Source organism: Myotis brandtii, unplaced genomic scaffold, assembly GCF_000412655.1.
Source record: "Myotis brandtii unplaced genomic scaffold, ASM41265v1 scaffold30, whole genome shotgun sequence".
Lineage (NCBI taxonomy): Eukaryota > Metazoa > Chordata > Mammalia > Chiroptera > Vespertilionidae > Myotis > Myotis brandtii.
The window spans coordinates 3,591,628-3,614,582 of record NW_005361458.1 but is presented as its reverse complement, the minus strand read 5'-3'; the positions used below and the strand labels follow the sequence as shown (position 1 = coordinate 3,614,582).

The following is a 22,955-nucleotide window of genomic DNA, read 5'->3' as shown; positions in this document are numbered from 1 at the left end:
CCAGGCCGCGAGCCGGCCGGACCTCCCATCACCTGGACACACCTGGGCGCTCTGCCCTCCCCCGATGCCACCTTCCCAGCTCTGCCCAGGCCGCCTTCCGCTTTGTCCCCACACCCAGGGGGACGGAAGAGAGCCTCCCCTTAAGGATGGCATGTACCCTTTTTCTTTAGGGGAGATGCTCAACCGGCCCCTCTCCCTTGAAGGCGCTCTGAACGTCCTGCAACCTCTTGCTTCAGGGTGCAGCCCGCAGCATCAGCATCCTGCGGGAACTTCTTAGCTCTGCAGTCTCAGGCCTGCTGGACCGGCGTCTGCATTTTAACACCATCTCCTGGCCATTACTCCGCGTGCACCTTGAAGACAGAAAAGCACTGGACTCTAGTTAAAGGTCTTGCCCACCGCGGACCCTCGGTGGCACCAGAGCCCATGTTGCCCCAGCCGTCCAAGATTTTTCCTATTGCTGTCAGCGGCCTAAATTGAGACCCAAACAAAGTTTACTTCAGATTTCAGGATACATCCAAAAGTTGCCGGCTTTCCCATCCTGCAACCTAGGAAAAATAAATTGACTCAACAGCACATAATCCACCTCCCAATCTAAATTGGTATCTTATCAAACACCAGGGATACACTAAAACCTCCCCTCTCCTCCCTCAGCTCAACTGAACAGTACTTTGGGAAGGTTAAATATTTGCAGTAATCCGTAGCTAAATATTTTTGTCGGCATGCCAGCGGAGATAACGTATGAATGGGAGAAATATTACCTGCTGCATAAAACCTGAACTCCTTACAAGGGTGGGATGTCCTCAAAAGCCCTTCACTAATGGGTCCCTACCTACCTCTCCAGTTCTAGCTCTTACTACTGACTTGGTTCATTTACCCATCAAAAATGCTCAGTAATCCGTAGCTAAATATTTTTGTCGGCATGCCAGCGGAGATAACGTATGAATGGGAGAAATATTACCTGCTGCATAAAACCTGAACTCCTTACAAGGGTGGGATGTCCTCAAAAGCCCTTCACTAATGGGTCCCTACCTACCTCTCCAGTTCTACCTCTTACTACTGACTTGGTTCATTTACCCATCAAGAATGCTCTCCATCTTACATTCTGATTATCTTAATTCTATCCAAACTTGGGAATTAGCTCAAATCCTGCCAGCCCAGAGTTCTCTCTCACCACTACACTTATATCATACACACTGTAGCTTATTTTGGGCCCTTATGTTACCTTGTATTGCTTTGCATTTTTAAATGTGTTATGGTCTAGTTTCTGAATGGATTACAAACACCTTGGGACCTTAAAGACCTAGTCAGTGGTTATCAAAGTGTGGTCCCCACATCAGCAACATAAACATCACCTGCGAACTTGTGAGAAGTTTCATATTCTCCAGCTCCATCCCACATCTACTGCATTAGAAAATTGGGGGTAAGCCCAGCTATCGGAGTTTTAATAAGGCTTGCAAGTGATTCTAATGTTCACTCAAGTTTTAGAATTACTAACCTTCAGTGGTCGGCAAACTCATTAGTCAACAGAGCCAAATATCAAATTTTTGAGAGCCAAATTTTTTAAACTTAAACTATATAGGTAGGTACATTGTTATTAACTTAATTAGGGTACTCCTACGGCTTAGGAAGAGCCACACTCAAGGGGCCAAAGAGCCGCATGTGGCTCGCAAGCTGCAGTTTGCTAACCATGGACCTAGAATATTGTCTCTACCCCCAAAGGAACTGAGTGGCAGGGTTTGATTTTGCTACAGGCAAGTTTTATTGCCTTTCAGATTAAGACATAACCTGCTCAGTTCATGCATAATTAGTTGGAAAGCTGTGGCAATTGCTTTTGGAAGAATTATCTCTATTTTCATAACGCTATTTACATAGTAGGATGTTTGTTTGAAAATAAATACTATAGATAACTAGTCACTTTAGGGGAAAAGGAAATATATGGAGTTTATCTCCTATAGTCAGGTAACTGAGTTGCACAATGTTGCTCCCTTAGCCAACCCTTGTGACAGACAGTAATTTGTGGCCAATGATCTCAACAGGTGCCAAAATGAGAATTAGTGGGCAGGCATGTGAATGCACAGGACAGTTGAAAGTATACATATTTTTCATGCCTTTTTTTCATGAGTTAATTTGTCTCTTTTCAGCCAAATCAATACCACAGAGAATTTTCTTCAAAAGGCATGGAAAGAGAGAAGTAGCAAGAAAAACATCCTGAAAATCATGAGCTTTATTAGCATGGGGAGTTAAGAAGTATCATCAAGGCTCTGTCCCTATCAATTCCTTATACTGAAGGTCAAGTCCTCTAGTTCTATCATTTATGATAAACATGACTATATTGTATTGCCACTCATAGATGTAGACAGCTGGTCATAATGAGAGAAGAAGGGAGATATAGCATCATGTAATCTTTTGGGGAGCTCTTCTATTTACTGTGAGATGGAGAGAAGACATATGTCATGCACTATTTTTTCCCCTCCACTATTCTAGTCTACTTCATGGCGCCTGTGACTGATGGAAACATGATTATTAATCAAACTAATATTTATCTGGGAATTGAAACAATAGACAAGGACAAGTAGCACCGCTGCCACTGCCAACTTAGCTTCTCGACAGAGGGCATTTATGTGGATAAACTCAGCCAACGACTGTGCTCTGTGCCGTGGCTGAGGAGGACTGGATTTCACCACAATTTCCAAACGTGAGTGTAAGTATAGTCCAGAGTTTAATCAGTGCTGGCCAACAGCCCTTGGCAGCTTTGGGCGGATGGCGTTCTCCACCTGCCCATCTGGGTCCCATGCCCTACGCACCCACATTTGATGCACATTCATGATTTCTTGGTTGCTTACAGTCATCCCCTCCATCTGTTTGAGTGGCAGGGTGCCCATCCCTCTACAGTCTCTTATTATGATAGTGGTCCTTAGCCCCTTTTGGGTTACACATCTCTTTTAGCATCTGATGAAGGCTGTGGAACCTTTTCTTAACAAAACAAACACATGCACACACACACAGTTATAGAAATTTGTACATATATATTTATATGTGAAGCTCCACAAAATGTTCCATCTTCCCACATCTGCAGAGACCACAAAGAAGTCATGAACATCAGGTTAAGAACTTGCCCGAGGATGTGGAGAGCAGGTAAAATAAACTTTTTTCCCCCCTAAATGTCAAGGATAACTCTAAAAACCTACTGTGCACTTAGGAGACAGAACAAAAGCAGTGCTACACAGAGTGACAAGCGAAGTGCTATGGGGGTGCTAAAGAAGCAGCTAGTGGGATTCAAGAGTGGCTTCATGGAGGAAAGTTCTTGCATCAGGCAAGTAACAATAGCATTTTGAAAGGACAAAGGATCCCTCTACAGTGAGGGATAGTGTAAGCAAAAGCATGGAGGCGTGAAAGTACAATGGTCCATCGAGTGTGGCTCAAATGCAGATTACATGGAAAGATAGAGAAGGGCATGGAAAGGTAGAACAGAATCCAATCCGGTGAGTTTCAAATACAATGCTATTTTCAATGAGGAGCCATTAAGCTTTTGGAGTAGGGTAATCTAATGTAGAAAGACAGTGAGGGCAGTAGCAACCCTAAAAAGCTGAGACCAAGTCACGTGGCTTCACCAACAGGTTCCAATTTAGGGTATTAATAACCTTTCCAAACGCCTTCCACTCTGTCTGATGATGATACTGCCCTCGCTGTAATCGGGTGAATAACCAGGTGAGTTTAGAGTCCAGGACCCTAAAGAGTTAAAATCTGTTTGGAATGGAAAGAATGGCAATGGCTTGGACTGAAAAGAGAAAAAAAGCCTTGCCACTGATCGTGGGCTGGGAGAATACACACAGATAAAGCCAGCTGCAAAGTTCATAGAAAACACTTTCGCCAGGTAATGCAGCAGTTCTACGTTCCACAATGACCCTCTCTTGGGGTGATTACTGACCAATGATGCCACAGGCTGCTTGCTATTTTCGTTTATTACTAGGGATTCCCAATTTCTCAGCCACCTTCACCTCATGACAGCACCCAGTTCCTAGTTAATTCCTTCTGTTTCGAATCCCAACTCAAAAAAAAAAAAAAAAAAAAAAAAACTAATCCAAAACTGATCTCTCCTTCACATAAATTACCTTCAAAATCCTTCAGTGGGAGCCCGAATCACAAAAGATGACTTGCTCCTCATGCCTTGCTAATGGCACTCCTCCGGAAGTGCCCTCCCACCTTGCAAGGCAATAAGTTTTATTTTATCAGGCGACAGGCTTGCTCCTGGTAGTCTTTGGCTGATTAAGTTTTGACTGCCCATTTGATAATGAGAGCCGCCCATAGTCAGGATTCAAAGTCAAGGTTCTTCAGGAAAGAGGTCTCCCTTTCTGCGTCAATGGCACAATAAAGTGGCTGCCATTCTCAGCAATGAGACTCAGCTGTTTCACTCTTGCAAAATGGGAGGAAGTGATGCTAGGAGCAGGTCACCCTGATTCCTCATCCTTTGGAGAAATGTGTATGAAGTTCTAAGGCAGAAGGGAAAAGTGCTCTTAAAAGCTATTTTTGTAGCAACTTTACAGCATAAATATCTTTCAGACAAAAAAACTATATAACCAAAGACAGGTAACTTGAAAGACAAAACTTGACCCTTTGAGGGAAAATAACACTATAATTTCTTTAGGTTCTGTTCAAAACTCAGTGGCCTATTAAAGCTCAAAAATAATATATATATATATATATATCACAATGATTTCTCATGAGTTAAATGCCATGACAGCCAAATGGTAGGACTAAATGCAAAGTAACACTTTTCTATGAAACAGAAATTTCCAGGTATGATGTCAAAATAACTTGTAAAAGCAGTCCCCTGGCAGATCAATACAAGTATCAGAACTCAAATGTGTATTTCTGAATGGCTAATAATGCATTTGTGAAAGGTACATACGATTTTTAACAATAAAAATATTTCTTATTTTTAAAACAAATACTTGTCTGGCCTTTAAAAAACTATTTTTGTGAGTAGTCTTTTTAGAACACAATGAATTTAAGTGGAATTAACAGAGATTCAAGTGAGTAAAATGGGTCCAGAAGAATGAGGAAAAGTCCTGCCCTGGTTCAATGTAAAGAACACCTGAAAAAATAGGGCAATTTTGCTGATGAGTAAGATTTTCATTGAGAGATTTCATTATAATGAAAATAGCTAAAGAAATGTGGGAAACCTGGGTTTGTTGCCAAGACAAGAGAAAATAGAGAAAAGGTAGACATGCTGAGATTAGGAACTTAAAATATGGGGCAAAGAACTAGCAGACTCAAGAGTCCAAACAGGAAGGTTATCTTTGGTAGAAAAAAGAAACAGTTAATTCTCAAAGTCAGAAGCACAATAAGAACCAGAGGGTGACCAAGGGGGAGATTTTGAGTGGAGAGGAGGGACAATGATTTCTCATGAGTTAAATGCCATGACAGCCAAATGGTAGGACTAAATGCAAAGTAACACTTTTCTATGAAACAGAAATTTCCAGGTATGATGTCAAAATAACTTGTAAAAGCAGTCCCCTGGCAGATCAATACAAGTATCAGAACTCAAATGTGTATTTCCGAATGGCTAATAATGCATTTGTGAAAGGTACATATGATTTTTAACAATAAAAAATATTTCTTATTTTTAAAATAAATACTTGTCTGGCCTTTAAAAACTATTTTTGTGAGAAGTCTTTTTAGAACACAATGAATTTAAGTGGAATTAACAGAGATTCAAATAAGTAAAATGGGTCCAGAAGAATGAGGGAAAGTCCTGCCCTGGTTCAATGTAAAGAACACCTGAAAAATAGGGCAATTTTGCTGATGAGTAAGATTTTCATTGAGAGATTTCATTATAATGAAAATAGCAAAAGAAATGTGGGAAACCTGGGTTTGAGGCCAAGACAAGAGAAAATAGAGAAAAGGTAGACGCGCTGAAATTAGGAACTTAAAGTATGGGGCAAAGAACTAGCAGACTCAAGAGTCCAAACAGGAAGGTTATCTTTGGTAGAAAAAAGAAACAGTTAATTCTCAAAGTCAGAAGCACAATAAGAACCAGAGGGTGACCAAGGGGGAGATTTTGAGTGGAGAGGAGGGAAGCTGAGATTTAAAATTCAATTGTTTCCACCCCCATGTAGACAAAGGAACAGGAGGTACCCAGCTTTCAAAAAGAGAAAGGAAAGAGGGGAGTGAGTGTTCAGCACCAGGAAGGAGATAAAGAGGCTGAGGGCTCACAGGGCTCATGTGGGGAATAAAATCATCTGAGTCCTTCAAGGAAAACCCAGGTTTCAAAGGTAATAAAAACAATATTTCCTGCTACAACGTATGCCTCTAAAAACACTTTGGAGAATTAACTTTCATTGCTTTCCGAATATACTAACTCAAGGAACCTGCTTTGGGTTCATGGTATCTCCATCAAACATGAAAAATTTAGGCCACCTGATATTTCAACTTTTGACACCCTGCAGTGCCACAGCAGGAAGCCTTAGCCTTAGCTGGTAAAAATGTGGTGGACACGGAATAAAGAGAGATATCTGAGAACATTTCACAGCTGGTGCAGGCTCAGAGTGTCATGATGGAGAACAGCACGGGGCAAGCAAGCACATAACTGAGGACTTCAGGGGAAGCGATGGGGAAAGATTGGCCAACTACGTAAAATGCACTGACTGCATCTAGGGTTTAATAAATACCTGTGCTGCTCTGGATAGCAGCCAAATCATAGATATGCATCACACACACACACACACACACACACACACCTTTTCTACTGATAACTTTGTCCTTTGCTCTCTTAGTCAAGGAGTAACTTTCACTGGAACTGCATTACGAACACAGAAAGAAACTCACTCCCAATTTCGTACCTGTTCTGGCAAACAATCTTCTTATTCACTCCCTTTTCCTAGTCAACTCTTGCTGTGTGGGAAGGATGTGGAGATATGACCTTACGGAACTACACTGTAGGCAATGAAATGGGGATTACCTTAGGTTTAGAACCCTCCACACCCAGGAATCATCCCCAGGCCTGGGTTTGTGAAAACCTGCATTCTCAGAGACTCTTCTGAAGCAATCCGACCACAGTTGCACTGCCGTGCACCAAGTGCCACAGGAACCACCCAATGTCGTCATGAAGTCTTTTACGGTCACACTGTAAATATTAAAAGAGCATGTTAAAATGGCACATGTGCGGCAGCAGCTGATGCTGTTTTATGGAGACAATATTAGAGGGCGCACAGAAGTGTCGCACTACAACTCCCACCACCCCCATTTCCTACAGCTCCCCTGAAGCAGGGCTCTGAGCCACACTGATTAACTCTTTAATCACAGCCCAGAATCATTCAACTGATCATTTCCACTGAAGCACATCGTATCCCTTAAACCAAGTATGTGGTTAACTCTGCAGAAAGTTGACTCAGCAGTCAACTTCCTATTGTAAAAATGAGGACAGAAGGATTTCCTTTGAAGTTTCTCAGGGCAGGAAAGAACGTCTCACCCTCCCTATAGTTAAAACCAGTGTGTGGGAGTGCATCCCCGCCTGACCTGCCTGGCTTCTCTTAGACTCTGTGTCAAGTGGAATGGACATTCTGTAAGAGTTGTCTGCCCTGGTTTGTAAAATCTACCCAGAGTTCATGCAAGACTTATTTGGGTTGTCCCATGAGTTCTGCTTGCTCCCCAGTGATCTCCGTCATTAGTCCACCATCATGTCTGAAAATTCCACCCCCAAACGTGAGAGAGAACTAGATTCAGAAGGTGTCTGTGAAAATGCAAATGGCTAGATGATATTTTGGAAATAGTGTTAATTTTCTTAACGGTAATAATGATATCATTATCCTAATTATGTAGGAGAATATCCTCATTCTTAGCAGATGCATGCTGGAATATCAAGAGAGAAGTGTCATGATATCTGTATTTACTTTCAAATAGTTCAACAATCTAAGAACACACAGTGAATACACATACACACATTCATAAAAACTGAGAAATAAAAAAATATGGCAAAATGTCAACAATTGTTGAATTAAGGTCGCAGCTAAAGAGATATTCTTGATACAATTTTTTTCAACATTTTTGTATGTTTTAAAATTTTCATAATGAAAAAAAATAGAAAAATGCAGATCCCTGAGCACACCAATAAATCAGTGGCCCTGGGTGTGGAATCAAGAAAGCATTGCTATAAGAACCCAAAGTAAGTTTTAGGCCCACTAGTATTTAAGAGTTAGTGAATTACAGTTCTAAATACTAATGGAGGAATAAGTGCAATAGATACGTGATTTTTATTTTTTAAAAAAGAGCAACTTATTTGGGGGAGAAAAATAAACTCAATTAAACACTTCTATTTCCTCTGGGGGGGGGGGGGGAACCTGCAATTTCATTAACTGGGCAAGAGTAGTATTACTTACAAATCACACAGAAATAAAATTTGAAGAACAGAAGAGAGTTTTGGAACAGGAAGATCAAGAAGGGTTGGGAGAACAGCACGATGTTTTCATTATAGAGAAAATCTGAGCAAATGTTCAGAATACTTCCACGATGCCCACCTCCTCATTATCTGGCCCCGGTGGCAAAATCGCCCGCAAAGCTTTAAAAATATATTAACTGTTGCCTACTACCCCCTATCCCTTCCTCCATCCATTGAAACAGAATTTCTATATTTTAAAGGCTCATAGGTTATTCTAGGTTAAGAAGCAATCGCCTCCAGCCAGGTAAATTATGTCTCCTCAAGGGCAGGAACCTGTCATAGCCAACTTGGTAGCCCAATGGGTCAGCGCATTGCCTGACATTCAGTAAGTTCTAAATATATGTTAATTGGGTACATTTAACATATCGATGGGCCAGATAGGTAAGTGGGCAGGAATTAGAAGCTCTGGGCAAATGTAGATCATTGAATATCCTGAAATGACAGTGAGAGAGGGGAAGGGAGCTCCAGGGACAGATCATAGGCAGAAGGAGGAAAAGTAGACGCCAAAGGAAATTCCACCTTCTTTGCTATTATGGAGCTCTGCCTGGACTCAATCTCCTTTACATGCAAGCGGGAGGATGGGGGCATAGTCTCTTTCTGTGATAGCTGCACCTTTGGGAGCGCCTTCAATGACAGGTTCACACCGAGTTCTCACGGTCCGGAAAAGATATTTCTTTTTCTGATGTTCAAAGACACTGCAAAATCCCATGAAAGGGGCATTTTTTTAGTGTCTTCAGTGAGCTGATGTAAGATGTGAAATTTGTCTATCCATTCATGTTTTCACCTATTTCTTGCCCGAGGGTTAGGCAGGGACGCAGGTTTCTTTCTAGTAATAGAATTATGACTGACAAAGTGCTGACTGGAAATTCTTGTTCTTTGGATATTGGACAGAAATAGGTGTGTTTCCCGTAGCTGGTAGACAAGAGGAAGTTGTGATAATTTCTTTGAGAAATATTAACCCAAGTCCCCACCCACAGGTAGGTCACTGGTGTTTTTGTTTCGTTTTGTTTTTTTGAAAGGGGGAGGAACAAAGCAGAATAAGAGGGAAGCAGGCAATGAAATGGAAATGTGAGCTCCCTCCGGGAAATGTGGGTGGATAAGTAGGACCTGGCTTTGGAAAAACTAGTATTACAGGAAAGCCCATTCCTTCGCTCGGGGTGTTATTACTCACCCATTCACCACTGCAGGCTCCTGGATGTGAGCATTAGATGAAAGAAGGTGAAGCGGACCCTCTGGTGAGTATTTAAAATCCATCCTTTGTTCCTAAAATAGAAACCTGACTTTCCTGAGTTCCAGTCAGAAGCGGGGTGTGTATATAATTTCCTAGGTTTCTTCCAGCTCCTCTGGCATCCCTGCTTTCTCTCCATTCTGATTTATCAGACCACTGCTAGGGGTTTTGGCTCATGGAAATCTTGGAGAAGCTCATGGAATTCTGGACCTTCTCCCCTGAAGTATGCCCATGTACACAAGGTTTGTGCACATCCCAGAGGTTCATGAGCCCCTCTGAAGCAACTGTTCTGAACTGATACCATCCTAATCTTCTCAAACATTCTTCAGATACTCCCCATTGCCTACCAAATACATTAGAAAACCTGTTGGCTGCCATTCAAAACTCCCCACATTATGTACACTACCTTTCTTTCCAAGAGCCGCTCCCAAAATTCACTGATTTAGCTTACATGTGTTGCGTATTTATCCCTTATAAAACACAAAATTATACATTTTATACATGTATAAATGCAAATACATAAATAGTAAAATATAAATACATATTTATAGTCTAATGTATATAAAAATATGCATATATGCAAACACATAAATATTATAATATATAATATATTTAATGTATTTAATAATATCAAAATTTTAAATAGAAAACATTACATTAGAAGCAAAAGGATAATTAAAACGTTTAATATACAGGATGCCGTTAAGGAGTTTACAGCCTAGAAAGAAAAAATAAAATAGGTAAATAAATAATGATAACAGAAGTTGAAACGTGGCAAAGGCTGTGGCATAAAAGGCTTTCCTATTTAATAGCTGTGTTCTCGTTATTCCTTGCTGGCAAAGATTTTGCTCCATTGTTTAATTTTCCTCGATGTAGCTGACTTTATTCAGCTCTTTAAAAGGGACACTGCTATGGACATTGCTGTGTGCATGGACATTGCTGTGTGCATGGACATTGCTGTGTGCATGGTGAAACATGATGTCTGGAACCACAGCAGCCACCCTGTGAGGGGAGTTGTAGCTGGTGGGAACACGCCGAGAATGGCAGAGCAGAAAGATGGAAGGAACCCATGTCCCTGATGGAATGGTGGCATTTCCAACTTGACCAACAAGTGAACTGGCTGCCTTTCTGACTTCTTGTTAGCGAAATAAGAAATCCATTTATAACTTTATATATTCTGAATTGTGTTTTCTGGTACTTGAGTTGAAAGCATCCTCACTGGCATAAGTGCCTTAAGACAGTCTTGGATTATGGGCTGTGGGAATCAGGGAAGAAACAAACTAGTGGATGAATCAGGTGTTTAACCCTGATTTCATATTATGTGTGTGTGTGTGTGTGTACATACATGCATGTATATGTATTATATATGTATGTACGTATATATATAAATACTAGAGGCCCGGTGCACGAATTCATGCATGGGTGGGGTCCGGCCATCTCACCTCGATTGGGGCTGATTGGAGCCAGGTCGGTTGGGGGGGGATGGGGACGTGGGAGGTTGGCTGGTGGCCTTGCCCCCGATCAGGGTGGGGAGGCCAATTGGGGCCGAGGGGAGGGAGAGGAGACTGAGCAGGGGCAGGGCCACCTGGGGGGAGGGGCTGCAGGAGGTTGGGGGGCCGATTGGGGCCCCCATCAGGCTGGTTGGCTATTGCAGTGTATGTCATAGCAACCTGTCGCTCAGGTCGTTCTGGTCATTCCGCAGTTCCAGTCGCTTGGCTTTTATATATATAGATATTTATTTTTATATATATTTTTTTATTTTTGCTATCTTGAGGCACTGCAGCATAGTAAGAAAGATATAGGACCTTGAAGTCATTCAACTTCTGCTACTATGCAGCAGTATTTAGGTAGGTAATTTCATTTATATGATCTTCATCTTCCTCTATAAAATAATATGGTAATCCCTACCTCATAGGATTTCATGAGGGTTAAATGAAATGATGTATATAAAGTTCTTGGCACAGTACCTAAAACATGTATACCTTCAACATATGATATCTGTTGATATTGTTTCTTTTATGCAGACAAAAATATTTCTTGAGTACCTATAATGCGGATTACATCGCATTGATTACAATGGTAAAAGAAACCCCATGTAATTCCTGCTTTTATGGAGGTTACAATTTGACTAATAATGATGCATCTAAAGGTATAATTATAAACTGAGATGAGTGCTGTGAAGTGAAGGTATATAGCATCATGAAATCGTAGAATAAGTGAATCTGACCTTGTCTGGGATTAAGGAGGCTTCACTGGGCAAGTGGCGCTTGAGTTGGTGTTGGGGTGTGGTAGGGGGAAACATCACTCTAGCTCAGTGGTCGGCAAACTGTGGCCCCTTGAGTGTGGCTCTTCCACAAAATACCACATGCGGGTGTGCACGTCCAGTGAGATTGAAACTTCGTGGCCACACTGAAGGGGCCAAAGAGCCACATGTGGCTTGCGAGCCACAGTTTGCCGACCATGGCTCTAGCTGTATAGACACAAATGCATTGTTACTTGTTCTTGTACTGTAAACTTCTTAAAATCAGAAATTATATTCAGTTTATCATATATTTATTTATTTATATTCTTTGTATCCAGCACAGCAACCAGGCTTAACACAATTATAAATATTTTGGAGCTAAATAAATGAGGCTCACTGACTCCCACTCCCCTTGTCCAAAAAAAAGGGTACAAAATGTCTATCTCTATGAGATGAGGAATATAAAGCACTTGAACTTGGAGTAAAGACTTGGTGATTAGTAGTTGTTACTATTATTACTATCATTATTGATTTATAATTTCCATATATTACCTCTGCTACTATAATGTAAGTCCCTTTACCTTTGATTATCCCAGAGTTCTCAGCACAGTGTATTGTATAGAATAAATAATCTAAACATTTAGATGATACAGGACATTCTTAATTAGGAATTAAATCGATAGATTAAAGAGACTATAAATGTAAAAAAATAAATCATCAAAGCCAATTTAATCACTCTCTATAGGAAATACTTAATGCCAAGTTTCTAGAATAGAGATAAAAATATATCTAAAAAACTAAAAACTTATAAATACAAGCCTGAATCCTGTGTGGAAAAATAATTGTAGAACAATTCATATAGAATATCATGTATGTAATAAAAACTCATTTCACTTATAGCTATCCGATATTTGGCCTTTTCAGTTGATTGATTGCTGAATTGATTGATTTTCAAATTACTTGTCTCCCCCCACTCAGAGCAGGTTCCTTGCTATATTCATAGCTGCATCTTGCACATAGCTGGTGAACAAATAAATACCTGCTGAAGGAAGAACATATATACAAAAATCATACTGTATTATTTATGGAGATGTATTCACCTTTGCAGAAATATAAAAGGATATTAGAATTACAAACAGGAATATTTGGGTTGGGGGTGTTGAAAGCTCGGGGTTTGGGGGTTGGGACTCAGCATGGTGATTAGAGGGGACTTTACTTATATGTGAAATCGTTTATTTCTTTTAAAAATAGATAAGAAACACAAGATGAAAAAATATTAAATATTCTGGTAGTGAAAGTTTAAGTGTTATGTTATTCTTTGCATTTTTCTGTCTTTTAAATTTGTCAAAACAAGTCCTGGCGGGTAGCTCAGTTGGTTAGAGCATCATCCTGATATGCCAAGGTTGTGGGTCCCATCCCTGGTCAGGGCACATACAAGAATCAGCCAATGAATGCATAAATCAGTGGAACAAATTGATATTTCCCTCTTTCTCTTAAAAAAAACCCCACACACAATTAATTAATAAATAAATACCTTGTATTTTTTTTTAATTCTCAAAACAAAAATCAGTTTAAATGTCTGGATAGAGAAGAATGAATTAATCCCTTGTAGTTATACAGGATGTAAAGCTCTCTAATGTGCTATGAGTTACACTTGGTCATCACAATAATTTTGAAGAAATCATTATCAGCCTTATTTTAATCAGGAGGAAAATGAGATAAAAATTGATGAGGTGGTTGCCATGACCACCTCTCAAGTCAGGACAATGCTTGTCTGAGGACCAGACCTAAGCATGACTTCTCTTTCAAGAGGTAATATCAATGTCCTTCAATCATGAGAGCTAGGAAAGAGGTAAAAAGAAATTAGCTTTGAGACCTATAGTCATGAGACCTAGAAGAGTTAAATGTAAATTGATGGACAATGAATGAGCAAATATTTTAATACAAGTAGAAAATATACTCCAAGTTGCTTAAAAATTTTAAGACTTATTTTCCTCACCTATCAAATAGATAGATTTTGTGAGGAATGTATAATTTGTATGTTTATCACCCAGCACAGTATCTGGCACTTAATTAGATGTTCGATATTTGTGTGTTTCCTCTTGTTTTCCTATGTTCCCATACATTATGTGGAACCATTGGAAATTGCCTTTTTTTGTAAGTGAAATGATTGAATATGGGCAACTTTATGAGTTTCATGCTGTTACTCTATGAATGTAAGCTGATACCACTATCAGCTATCTCATCTTGAATTCACATGTGTGGGAAAGGCAGACTAGAGTTTAAATAAAGCTGATGACTGTTTGGAGCTTGGGCTAGAGAGTCGATTTGCAAGGATAGATAAAAGGGATTTGCAAATGTGTGAAGAGGAGAAGGATAGTCCAATTGGCTGAGATAGGTTTACACAATCAGGGTTAGGCAACTGCAAACCAGACAGCTGCTCAATAGCTTTTGGCACCAAAATATATTGACCAGCTGGGATATCATTAACGCTTAACAGTTCTATTCACATGACCATATCTTGGTCAATTGGGTTGTCTTTGGCTACCGAAGGGTATAATGTAATGTAAATTTCCGATGTAAATGCCACATGTGTATCTGTGTAGCACATATTTTATTATATTGATGTCTTGTAGAATATACACTAAATATAAATGCATTCACTTCTTCAGAACACCAGGACAGTGTGAGCAAAGAGGAATAGAATTAAAATATGCATTGATTTCTTTTTAAAAAAAAGAAAAGAAAATAATCATTATTCTGGGAAACACTTTTTTATGTGCATACTGAAAACAAAGGGATCCAAATAATTAAAATAATGTCTAAGGTAAATTGTTAAAGAATGATTATAGAAGAGGAAAGATGGCTAGAGAAAGCCAGTTCTGCATACTACATACATATAAAGTAACAAATGCAGAAGAACAAACATAACCGCAGAAGACAGCGGTTGAAGGACCTTCACAGAAAGCTGTTTGAAGTGTCAGAAAAAGCCATTGTCATTAGCCTTGAAAGCCATTTCCAAATTGTTTCTAGCTAGATAATCTCCAGATAGTGCCTTCAAATTAGGAACAGACAAAACAAATAGGACATAATATAAGGCAATCGAATGTCATGACATTTCCCAGAATGCTTCATACACTAAAATTTAATACACTAAAATATTCTGAATATTTTCAGAACTTGCAATTGTGGCATTTGGAGACTAAGATTTGTAATACAAAGTTTTATACAGTAGCAAAAAAACAGTCATCCAAACACTGAACCATTACTATTTAATCCAAAATGCATGTGGATAAAGGATTTCACCTATAGATTTGTTTCCATTCTAAATCATTTGCCATTTATTTAATTCGACATCTACTGGAATTTCTTGATTACATACATTAGCATCTCTGGATTGACCTTTAATTCTGGATTTACCTATTTTTCCTTCCCCATAAAATAGGTACTTGTTTGGCTATCCATGACTGTTCCTCATCTCCGTGGAAAGCACTAAAAGTAACATCAATGTTCCTCTTCAAGACCAGAGGACTTTATATGGGGAGTATCAAAAATAAGGAGGCAACCAAACAAGTTACTCCTTACATCTGTGGAACGACTTAATCATCTGATAGAAGTCAAATAAACTACTGCCTGAAATGCAAAGGCAGCTATAAATATGAGGAATCCTCCTGTGAATGTTAGGTATATATACATTTGCTGGTGCTTTCACAAGCTATTAAAGAAGCCTAGTTTTATGATCTAGTTTATTTCTTTGCCTCCTTCAGAGGGAGGGATTTTAGCAAAACTTGGAGACAGTAGATCATTATTGAAATATTAGTAGCGAAAAGGACTTTAGAATCATCTAGTTCAAGTCCCTCATTTATAGATGAACAGCTCCAGGTGGAGAAAGGTTCCACAACTTAACATTCCATGGCTAGTGAGCAGCCGAGTCAAAACTAGATACCATTTGTGTATGGATAACCAGATGAATACCATTTCCTCCAAGTTGTTCTATCTTACTACTTTTTCAACCACCTTTCAGTTAAAAGATTATGTACCCACTGAATATTTCCAGACTGAATCATCAGCAACTTGGCTATTGTGGTTTTGCTTTTCAAGGTAATAGTGGGATAGCTTTCTAAGTTGAAACCCCTGGGATAAAGGGCTCCTGGGCATGGAATTCTGCCTGGGAGCCTGCCTGGAGGAGGTGTCCATGCTCGTGGTGCTCCTCCTTCACCTTGCATCGGCACTCCTCCACCAGCATCACCACCTTGACCACGGGGGCGAGGCCTGAGCAGTTCAGCGGCAAGTGCATTGTGGTGAACCTGGCGGGCGAGCAGTGGAAGCAGAAGGTATGGGGGTGCTGTGCCGCTCCAGGAAAACGAGCAGACCCGCATTTCCCAAAACAAAGGTTGTTCTGTACAACCACTTCCTCACAGTCTTCATGGGTGACCGTCTAAAAGGCAAACACATCTCTATTAAATCATCGTGTGTCATTTCATTAACACACAGGATGCAGGTGCTATAGACTGCAGGTCTGAGGATAAGCTAGACTAAAATTTCAAAATCTTTCTAATTTTGGATGTTTGCCAAAATCCAACTAATCGTACCTATAAGCACAAAAAGCCACCTCAACTAAGTATTTAATCTACTGAGTAATATAATAAATTAGCCTGTAAGAAATCCCTAAGTTGACATGAAAATATGTTACTCTATTTTTTAAAAGCCAAACTTTAAGAAATTCTGTCTAATTGGATGTTACCAGTAAAAAATATTCTAGCAGTTGGCTTCTTAAGTAAGGAATGTGCCTTGCCTTTCTATTCCTCACTGAGCATTGTGCATAATAGATTCTCAATACATGTTGTTCAATTGCTCATAGACTAGATCAAAATATCATGAGTCTAATTCTATGCCATTCTGCAGCGCCTATAGTACATTCAAGTCCTTGAAGTTGCAACACATATGCTTGCAAATCATCATGCATGACATCACCTTTGCCTCTCCCGTAACCCCAGACCCCTAGATTTATGTGGCCTTCAAAATATGCAAGAGTGAAACATCTTAATTTGAATTTAATCAGCAATAGAATTTAAAATAAGAGTTTCAAAGGAAATTTGATTACACAATTCTTAGGGGCAGTTTTCTAATTGCACATGACCAACAAAGCAGTCAGTATTTTTTGAGGGTTTACTTGCTATTGCTACATACCCTTACCTTTTTAGGCAGAATACTTAACTGCCCTGCACACCCAATTACCTTATAGTACTGCCTGCTTAACTAGGCAGCATTATTGGGATGTAAAACTTTACCCTGCATTGCTTTTGGTTCAGTATCTTTATAAACATAAAGGACCTGATGCAATTTCTCAATTTAAATTTAACATTTGGAGTATGGAGGCTGTCAGGACCGACTGGAGGAAGTAGAGAGTAGAATGCCCCTTTGTCTTAATAGTATGGAATCAATCAATCAATCATGATAACTACAAATCAGGGGTCCTCAAACTTTTTAAACAGGGGGCCAGTTCACTGTCCCTCAGACCGTTGGAGGGCCGGACTATAGTTTAAAAAAAAACTATGAACAAATTCCTATGCACACTGCACATATCTTATTTTGAAGTAAAAAAACAAAACGGGAACAAACACAATATTTGTATTTGCATGTGGCCCGTGGGCCGTAGTTTGAAGACCCCTGCTACAAATCAACCGACACAACATCAATGAGGAGATGGGTGTTACTAAGGGGAGAAAATGTGATTTCACATTGAGATTATTTTTTAAAAGGTTACGAGAAAATAAGTGAAGTTAAATCATTTTTGCTATGGTAATACTAGAAATGATATGATAACTTATGCCTGACCACCTCAACATATCTTATAGACCTACGAAGTAGTTACATGTGAAATACAGGGATTAAGACCATCACAGGGGCATGAGAGTGTTTGGGGATGAGTCCAATGTATTCCACCTTATCTACAGATGGAGCTGACCTGATCACCCACATTCTAATAGAATGTAGAGATATAACTAGAGAGAGCTCTGGTGATAGCTCTAAATCCCCAGTTTCCTAACTGAGGGTGCAGTCTTATCTCTCTGGGAAGACCATCCTCCTTGTAAAAATAAAGAAATAAAACCACATAAGACAACACTGTATACCATCAATATGAATGATTCCTAATATTGGCAGGACAATCGAACCATTCCTGCAGCGTCTGCAGAATACCAAGAAACAATGGAAAGTTTTGAAGGAAATTTAGGGAATATGACCATACTTTGCCAAAGTATGTATGGCCAAGGACCAAGTCTGGGAGTTAGGTAAGACTAACTCCTCTTCCCCTCCTCCCCATCTGCCCCAATTGTCCACCCGCTTCCTGTACACACTGATCCCCTCTCCCCCCAGAACAGATACCTGGCTGAAAGGCAGGGTCCTACAGGTCTCCTGGTGCACTTCGTGGCTCTTGATGGGGAGGATGACCCCCTGAGAAGCCGGACTCATTCTGAACATGAAGCGGTGCCAGAATCTCTTGGCTTCTTCCTGAAGAGGAGACTTCTTTATCTGCATCCCAGCCTGGGACTGAGGAAGGGCCTGGGTCCCAGGTGGGCCTTGTTCACTGACGGGGTCCTGGGTTGGGTGCAGTTCTCTCTCAGGCTTCTTCCAGAACCTGTCAAACCTGAATAGCATCTTCTCTCTCTGCCACCGGCCTCCCCCCGAAATGCTGGCACCTACCAGGTGTGGCAAGGCTACGAAGAGATCTGGCTTCTCCTCAGCCTCCCCGTGGTTGCCCAGGGGAAGCTCTCTGGGACTCCTCTCTAGTAGGAGCACAGGGGGAACAGAAATCTGACTCCGGCCGCCATCCTGGGGCCACGCAGCCTTCCCCAGTGGCGGGAGCACCAGCAGCTGAAGTAAGAGGAGATGCATGATGTCGGAGCCCAAGCTTCTTTCAGACTCACAGATGGCAAGGCCCAAAGGAGAGGCTCCCTCCCCGGGACTGTGAACAAGGAGATCAGATCCCATATATAAATACCTGCCTTGTGGGATAGGAAGGCAGGTGGTCAGTAGCCAGGCAGTGTAAACACATTTGTTTGCTTGAATTATGTAGTGCTAATGGTGTCCTGCCTTCACTTGGGTTTTGTGTATTTAAGCAGGCCCCAGGGAAAGCCAGGGACCCAGGGGGTCATTAGGTGACACTTTATCGTCTGAGATTGGAAGAGCAGTATTAGTGAAAACAACACATTCTTCGCCTGGACTTCCCACCACGGTTATTAGAAGGACCAGACTCAGCTAACATTTGCAGTGCATCTGCTTTGTGTGGGGATAAAGTAGACCAAACCTGTGTTTATGGGAAGGGAAAGGAAGAAATAGAAAGATGTTAACTTTGTTGAGCAGAGGCCTCGCCCTCTTACTCAGATGTGGTTGCGATTGTTGATTTGGTGCGGTGACAGAGTAAAGGGAAACTCACAATTTCCAAGTTATTCCCCTCACTTTAAGAATCAAACCCTGGGTGCTAAATTCACAGCTGGTCAGATAAACTCTTTCATTTGTTCACAAATTTCTCAACAAGATACTAAGTAGTAGACTGATGCCCATTAGTCTTCACTGGGGATGGGGAAGTGTCTCCCTATTGATTTTTTTTTCTTTTTCTAAACAAAGAGCCAGACTTGCAAACGTGGATTCTAAGAACCAGGTTTGATAGCTTTGGGCATGAAGCTGGCTGGTCAATTCTTGACGTTATAAAATCCACATCGTCTTCCTTATTCTACAGTAACTGGTGACCAGGATAAATAAAAAAGATTTGCTAGGTGACTATCATTCAAAAATGTGAGAAACCTATCCACAAAACTGAAACCCCAGAACTGAGTCCAATCGACCTTCCACACCATTTGAACAGTATTTCCATTGGGAATCGATCCAATACGTGCTTATATTTCTACCCTTTTAGTTTAATCACCATATTCCTTACTTTCAGTAACACATGCAATCCTAGATCATGCTCCCTACCACATTTTTTACTACTGATTGTTTTCTTTTTAAGAAAACTTAATCAGCCCAGCCAGTGTTGCTCAGTGGTAGAGCATTAACCCATGAACCAAGAGGTCACCAGTTCAATTCCCGGTCAGGACACATGCCCGGGTTGCAGGCTTGATCCCCAGTAGAGGGCATACAGGAGGCAGCTGAATGATGTTTCTATCTCTCTATTCCTCTTCCTTCCTCTCTCTAAAAATCAATAAAAACATATTTAAAATAAAACAACAAAAAGACTTAATCCCATTGGACTCTTTTTCCAGACACGTGTTCTTTTTAATAGTCATGCCCAATTCTGTGAGATTAAAGCCTACAATGATAAGCTATTTTTAAATGGATCATCATTTTTCCAGAATTCTATCAGATGAGATATACAGGATGGGGCAAAAGTAGGTTTACAGTTGTTCATATAGAAAAATATATAATACATATTAGTACAAGAATATTTGAGTACTTACAACTGAAAATCTATTTTTGCCCCACCCTGTATTTTACTTGTACCAAATACCACAAGGCCTGTGCGAGTGGTACAACTGATCCATGCTAAATGAGCATTAGCATTTGCCATTTCTTTTCAAGGATTTTTCTAATTTGATTCTGAATTCCCCTCAGTAGCCAATGCAATAGACTTCCCAGAGCTGGCCACTCTTCCCTGATTATAAATAAGCATGGAAGCCAACTATGATAGGTTTCTTGATTCTTTCTAAACTTTACTTTAGTGCCTGAAGTTTCATTGCCATCAATCACAGCATCTAACATTTCCCCAAAATGAAGGCTGTCCCAGAGATTCCACTTGGGGCCTCAGGTGACCTGGTTCTGAACATAGGACACAAATAAAGGGATTCTATTGAATGAAATGTGTAGAGGACTCAGTTTGTTAGATACTAGAAGATGATGGCAAATGATAAACACTGGGTTCTTGCCCTCAAGCAAGTTGTAGAGTCTTGCCACACATTTTCTCACTTTATTATATTAGCTGTAAGAATGTCAGTTATTGCCCTAACTCCGTGGTCGGCAAACTGCGGCTCGCGAGCCACATGCGGCTCTTTGGCCCCTTGAGTGTGGCTCTTCCTAAGCCTTAGGAGTACCCTAATTAAGTTAATAACAATGTACCTACCTATATAGTTTAAGTTTTAAAAATTTGGCTCTCAAAAGAAATTTCAATCGTTGTATTGTTGATATTTGGCTCTGTTGACTAATGAGTTTGCCGACCACTGCCCTAACTGGTTTGGCTCAGTGGATAGAGTGTCGGTCTGTGGAATAAAGGGTCCTATGTTCGATTCCAGTCAAGGGCACAAGCCCAGTTTGCAGGCTCCATCCTCAATATGGGGTGTGAGGAGGCAGCCAATCAATGATTCTCTCTCATCATTGATGTTTCTGTCTCTCTCTCTCCCTCTCCCTTCCTCTCTGAAATCAATAAAAATATATTTTAAAAAAGAATGTCAGTTATTCACTTTTAATTTTCTTTTGCCCTAAACTCCCCTTCTTCTGATCTTAATTTTGGTGTTTACAAATGCCGTTTTAAAAGGACTCATGGAGAATTCCCTTTTGCTGATCTGTCATTCCTGTTGGGGAAATGTGCAAATATCCCAACGGGTTAATCTAGCCAAGGAAAGCCGCTGTGATGAGAACCATGGTGCATAAGTCTGTCCTCAACCCCTGTCTTTCACAGGTAAAGGCAGATGGCATTCACCTTTCGCCACCTTTCATTAATTCAAACGCTAAGAATGTGATACATTGCCGCTTACTCTTAAGAGCAGAAACATGTTGCAGCTTTCAGCAAAAAACATGCTGCTTCTGTGGGTCCTCAGTGACACAGGCATCTGGTCGCCTCCCAGTTTGGATGAAGCCAAATGGAGGTAGGTCTGGAGGGGGCCTCCAGACCCAGCAGGAAGCTGCTGTGTGGAGAGAGCACTACAAATTGTTGGTGTGCTTCGTACCAAATGCCACAGAAAGGCAGGCCTGCACTCCCACGTGCCCAAACCTGCTCCGTCCGCTTCTTGGGAGAACTGCCTGCTTGTGTGAGAGTCAGTGGGGCCAATCTCATAATCCATCCATTCATTCCAATTAACAGCTCATGCTCTGCATGATCTGAACTCTCTGATTTCAACATAACCCGGTTTTCCCAAGTGCTGAAATGTCTTCAGGACCTGGTTGAGCTCCCAACGTGCCCCTGAGGGGACAGTAACAAGCCACCTTTTCTGTCCCTCTTACAGACTCTCAGAAAGGAGCTAAAAGGTGGTCTAGCGCTCTCTGAGGAAAATCAGAGAGGCCACGTTCTTTCCTGAAAACCCCAGACCTAAATCAACAAAAGGTGAGAGGCAGTGTTAGGGAAGAAGTTGGGCATTGGAGTTAAACTGAGAGACAGAAAAGGGAACTTGGGTTGGTGGATTTGCGAAAGAAGCCTGCTTAGGGTGCATGCCATTGCCTCATAACTACCTCTCTTTTCAAAATATAGAACAGCATATAATGTTGAGAGACTTTAGATCGTTTAAAAAGAGCCCAAAAGAAGGCAGACTCTTTTCCTTTACAAACGACAAAAAAAGAGGGCAGATTAGAGTAAGCGGTTTCTTCTTGAAACTTTGGTCATGATTTAGCTTACTAAATTATTAAAAACATAGACCACTCCCCCATGCACTGCCCTCCCTGCCACTTGCTATGGGAAGACCACATCAGAAAGAGCTCATTCCCAAAGCTTCTCCACTCATGGGAATCATCGATGGATTCATTCATTCACACAGCAGGTATCTGAGTGCCACCTCTGTGCCAGGTCCCAGGATAAAATGGTGAGGCGATCCTTGTCCGGGCCTGGTGGATTTGCAATTAACTGGGGAGAGACTAGTTTTTTCAAAATAAGTTACACAAGGAACAGCTAGGCAGACACCATTCCTGTACTAAGCAGGGACGTCCAGATCCATGTCCCAAAGGCACAGTGAACTGTTACACTGTGTTTCTGCTCATTTTATTCACTAGATATTCATTAAATTCAAGGACGGGCAATAGACATGCAATCATTTCCTTTTATGTTTGACCAGAGGCCTGGCGCA

At 40.8% G+C, this 22,955-nt stretch overlaps 1 protein-coding gene across 1 annotated transcript; it reads right to left on the bottom strand.

The window, feature by feature from the left end:
* Positions 1-15,271: 15,271 nt before the first annotated feature.
* Positions 15,272-18,804, bottom strand: CER1 (cerberus 1, DAN family BMP antagonist). Its single transcript, XM_005869619.2, has 2 exons — positions 18,295-18,804; positions 15,272-16,345 (listed from the first exon to the last, which is right to left on the bottom strand). Exons 1-2 carry the CDS (start codon positions 18,802-18,804, stop codon positions 16,028-16,030), a joined length of 828 nt encoding a protein of 275 aa, XP_005869681.1. The 3' UTR covers positions 15,272-16,027.
* Between the last annotated feature and the right edge of the window lie 4,151 nt (positions 18,805-22,955).

Coding starts and splice junctions, on each gene's coding strand:
- CER1 (XM_005869619.2), bottom strand. CDS start 18,804: ATGCATCTCCTCTTACTTCAGCTGCTGGTGCTCCCGCCACTGGGGAAG. Junction 16,346..18,294: donor GGACCCTGCCTTTCAGCCAG/GTATCTGTTCTG, acceptor TTTGCCTTTTAG/ACGGTCACCCATGAAGACTG.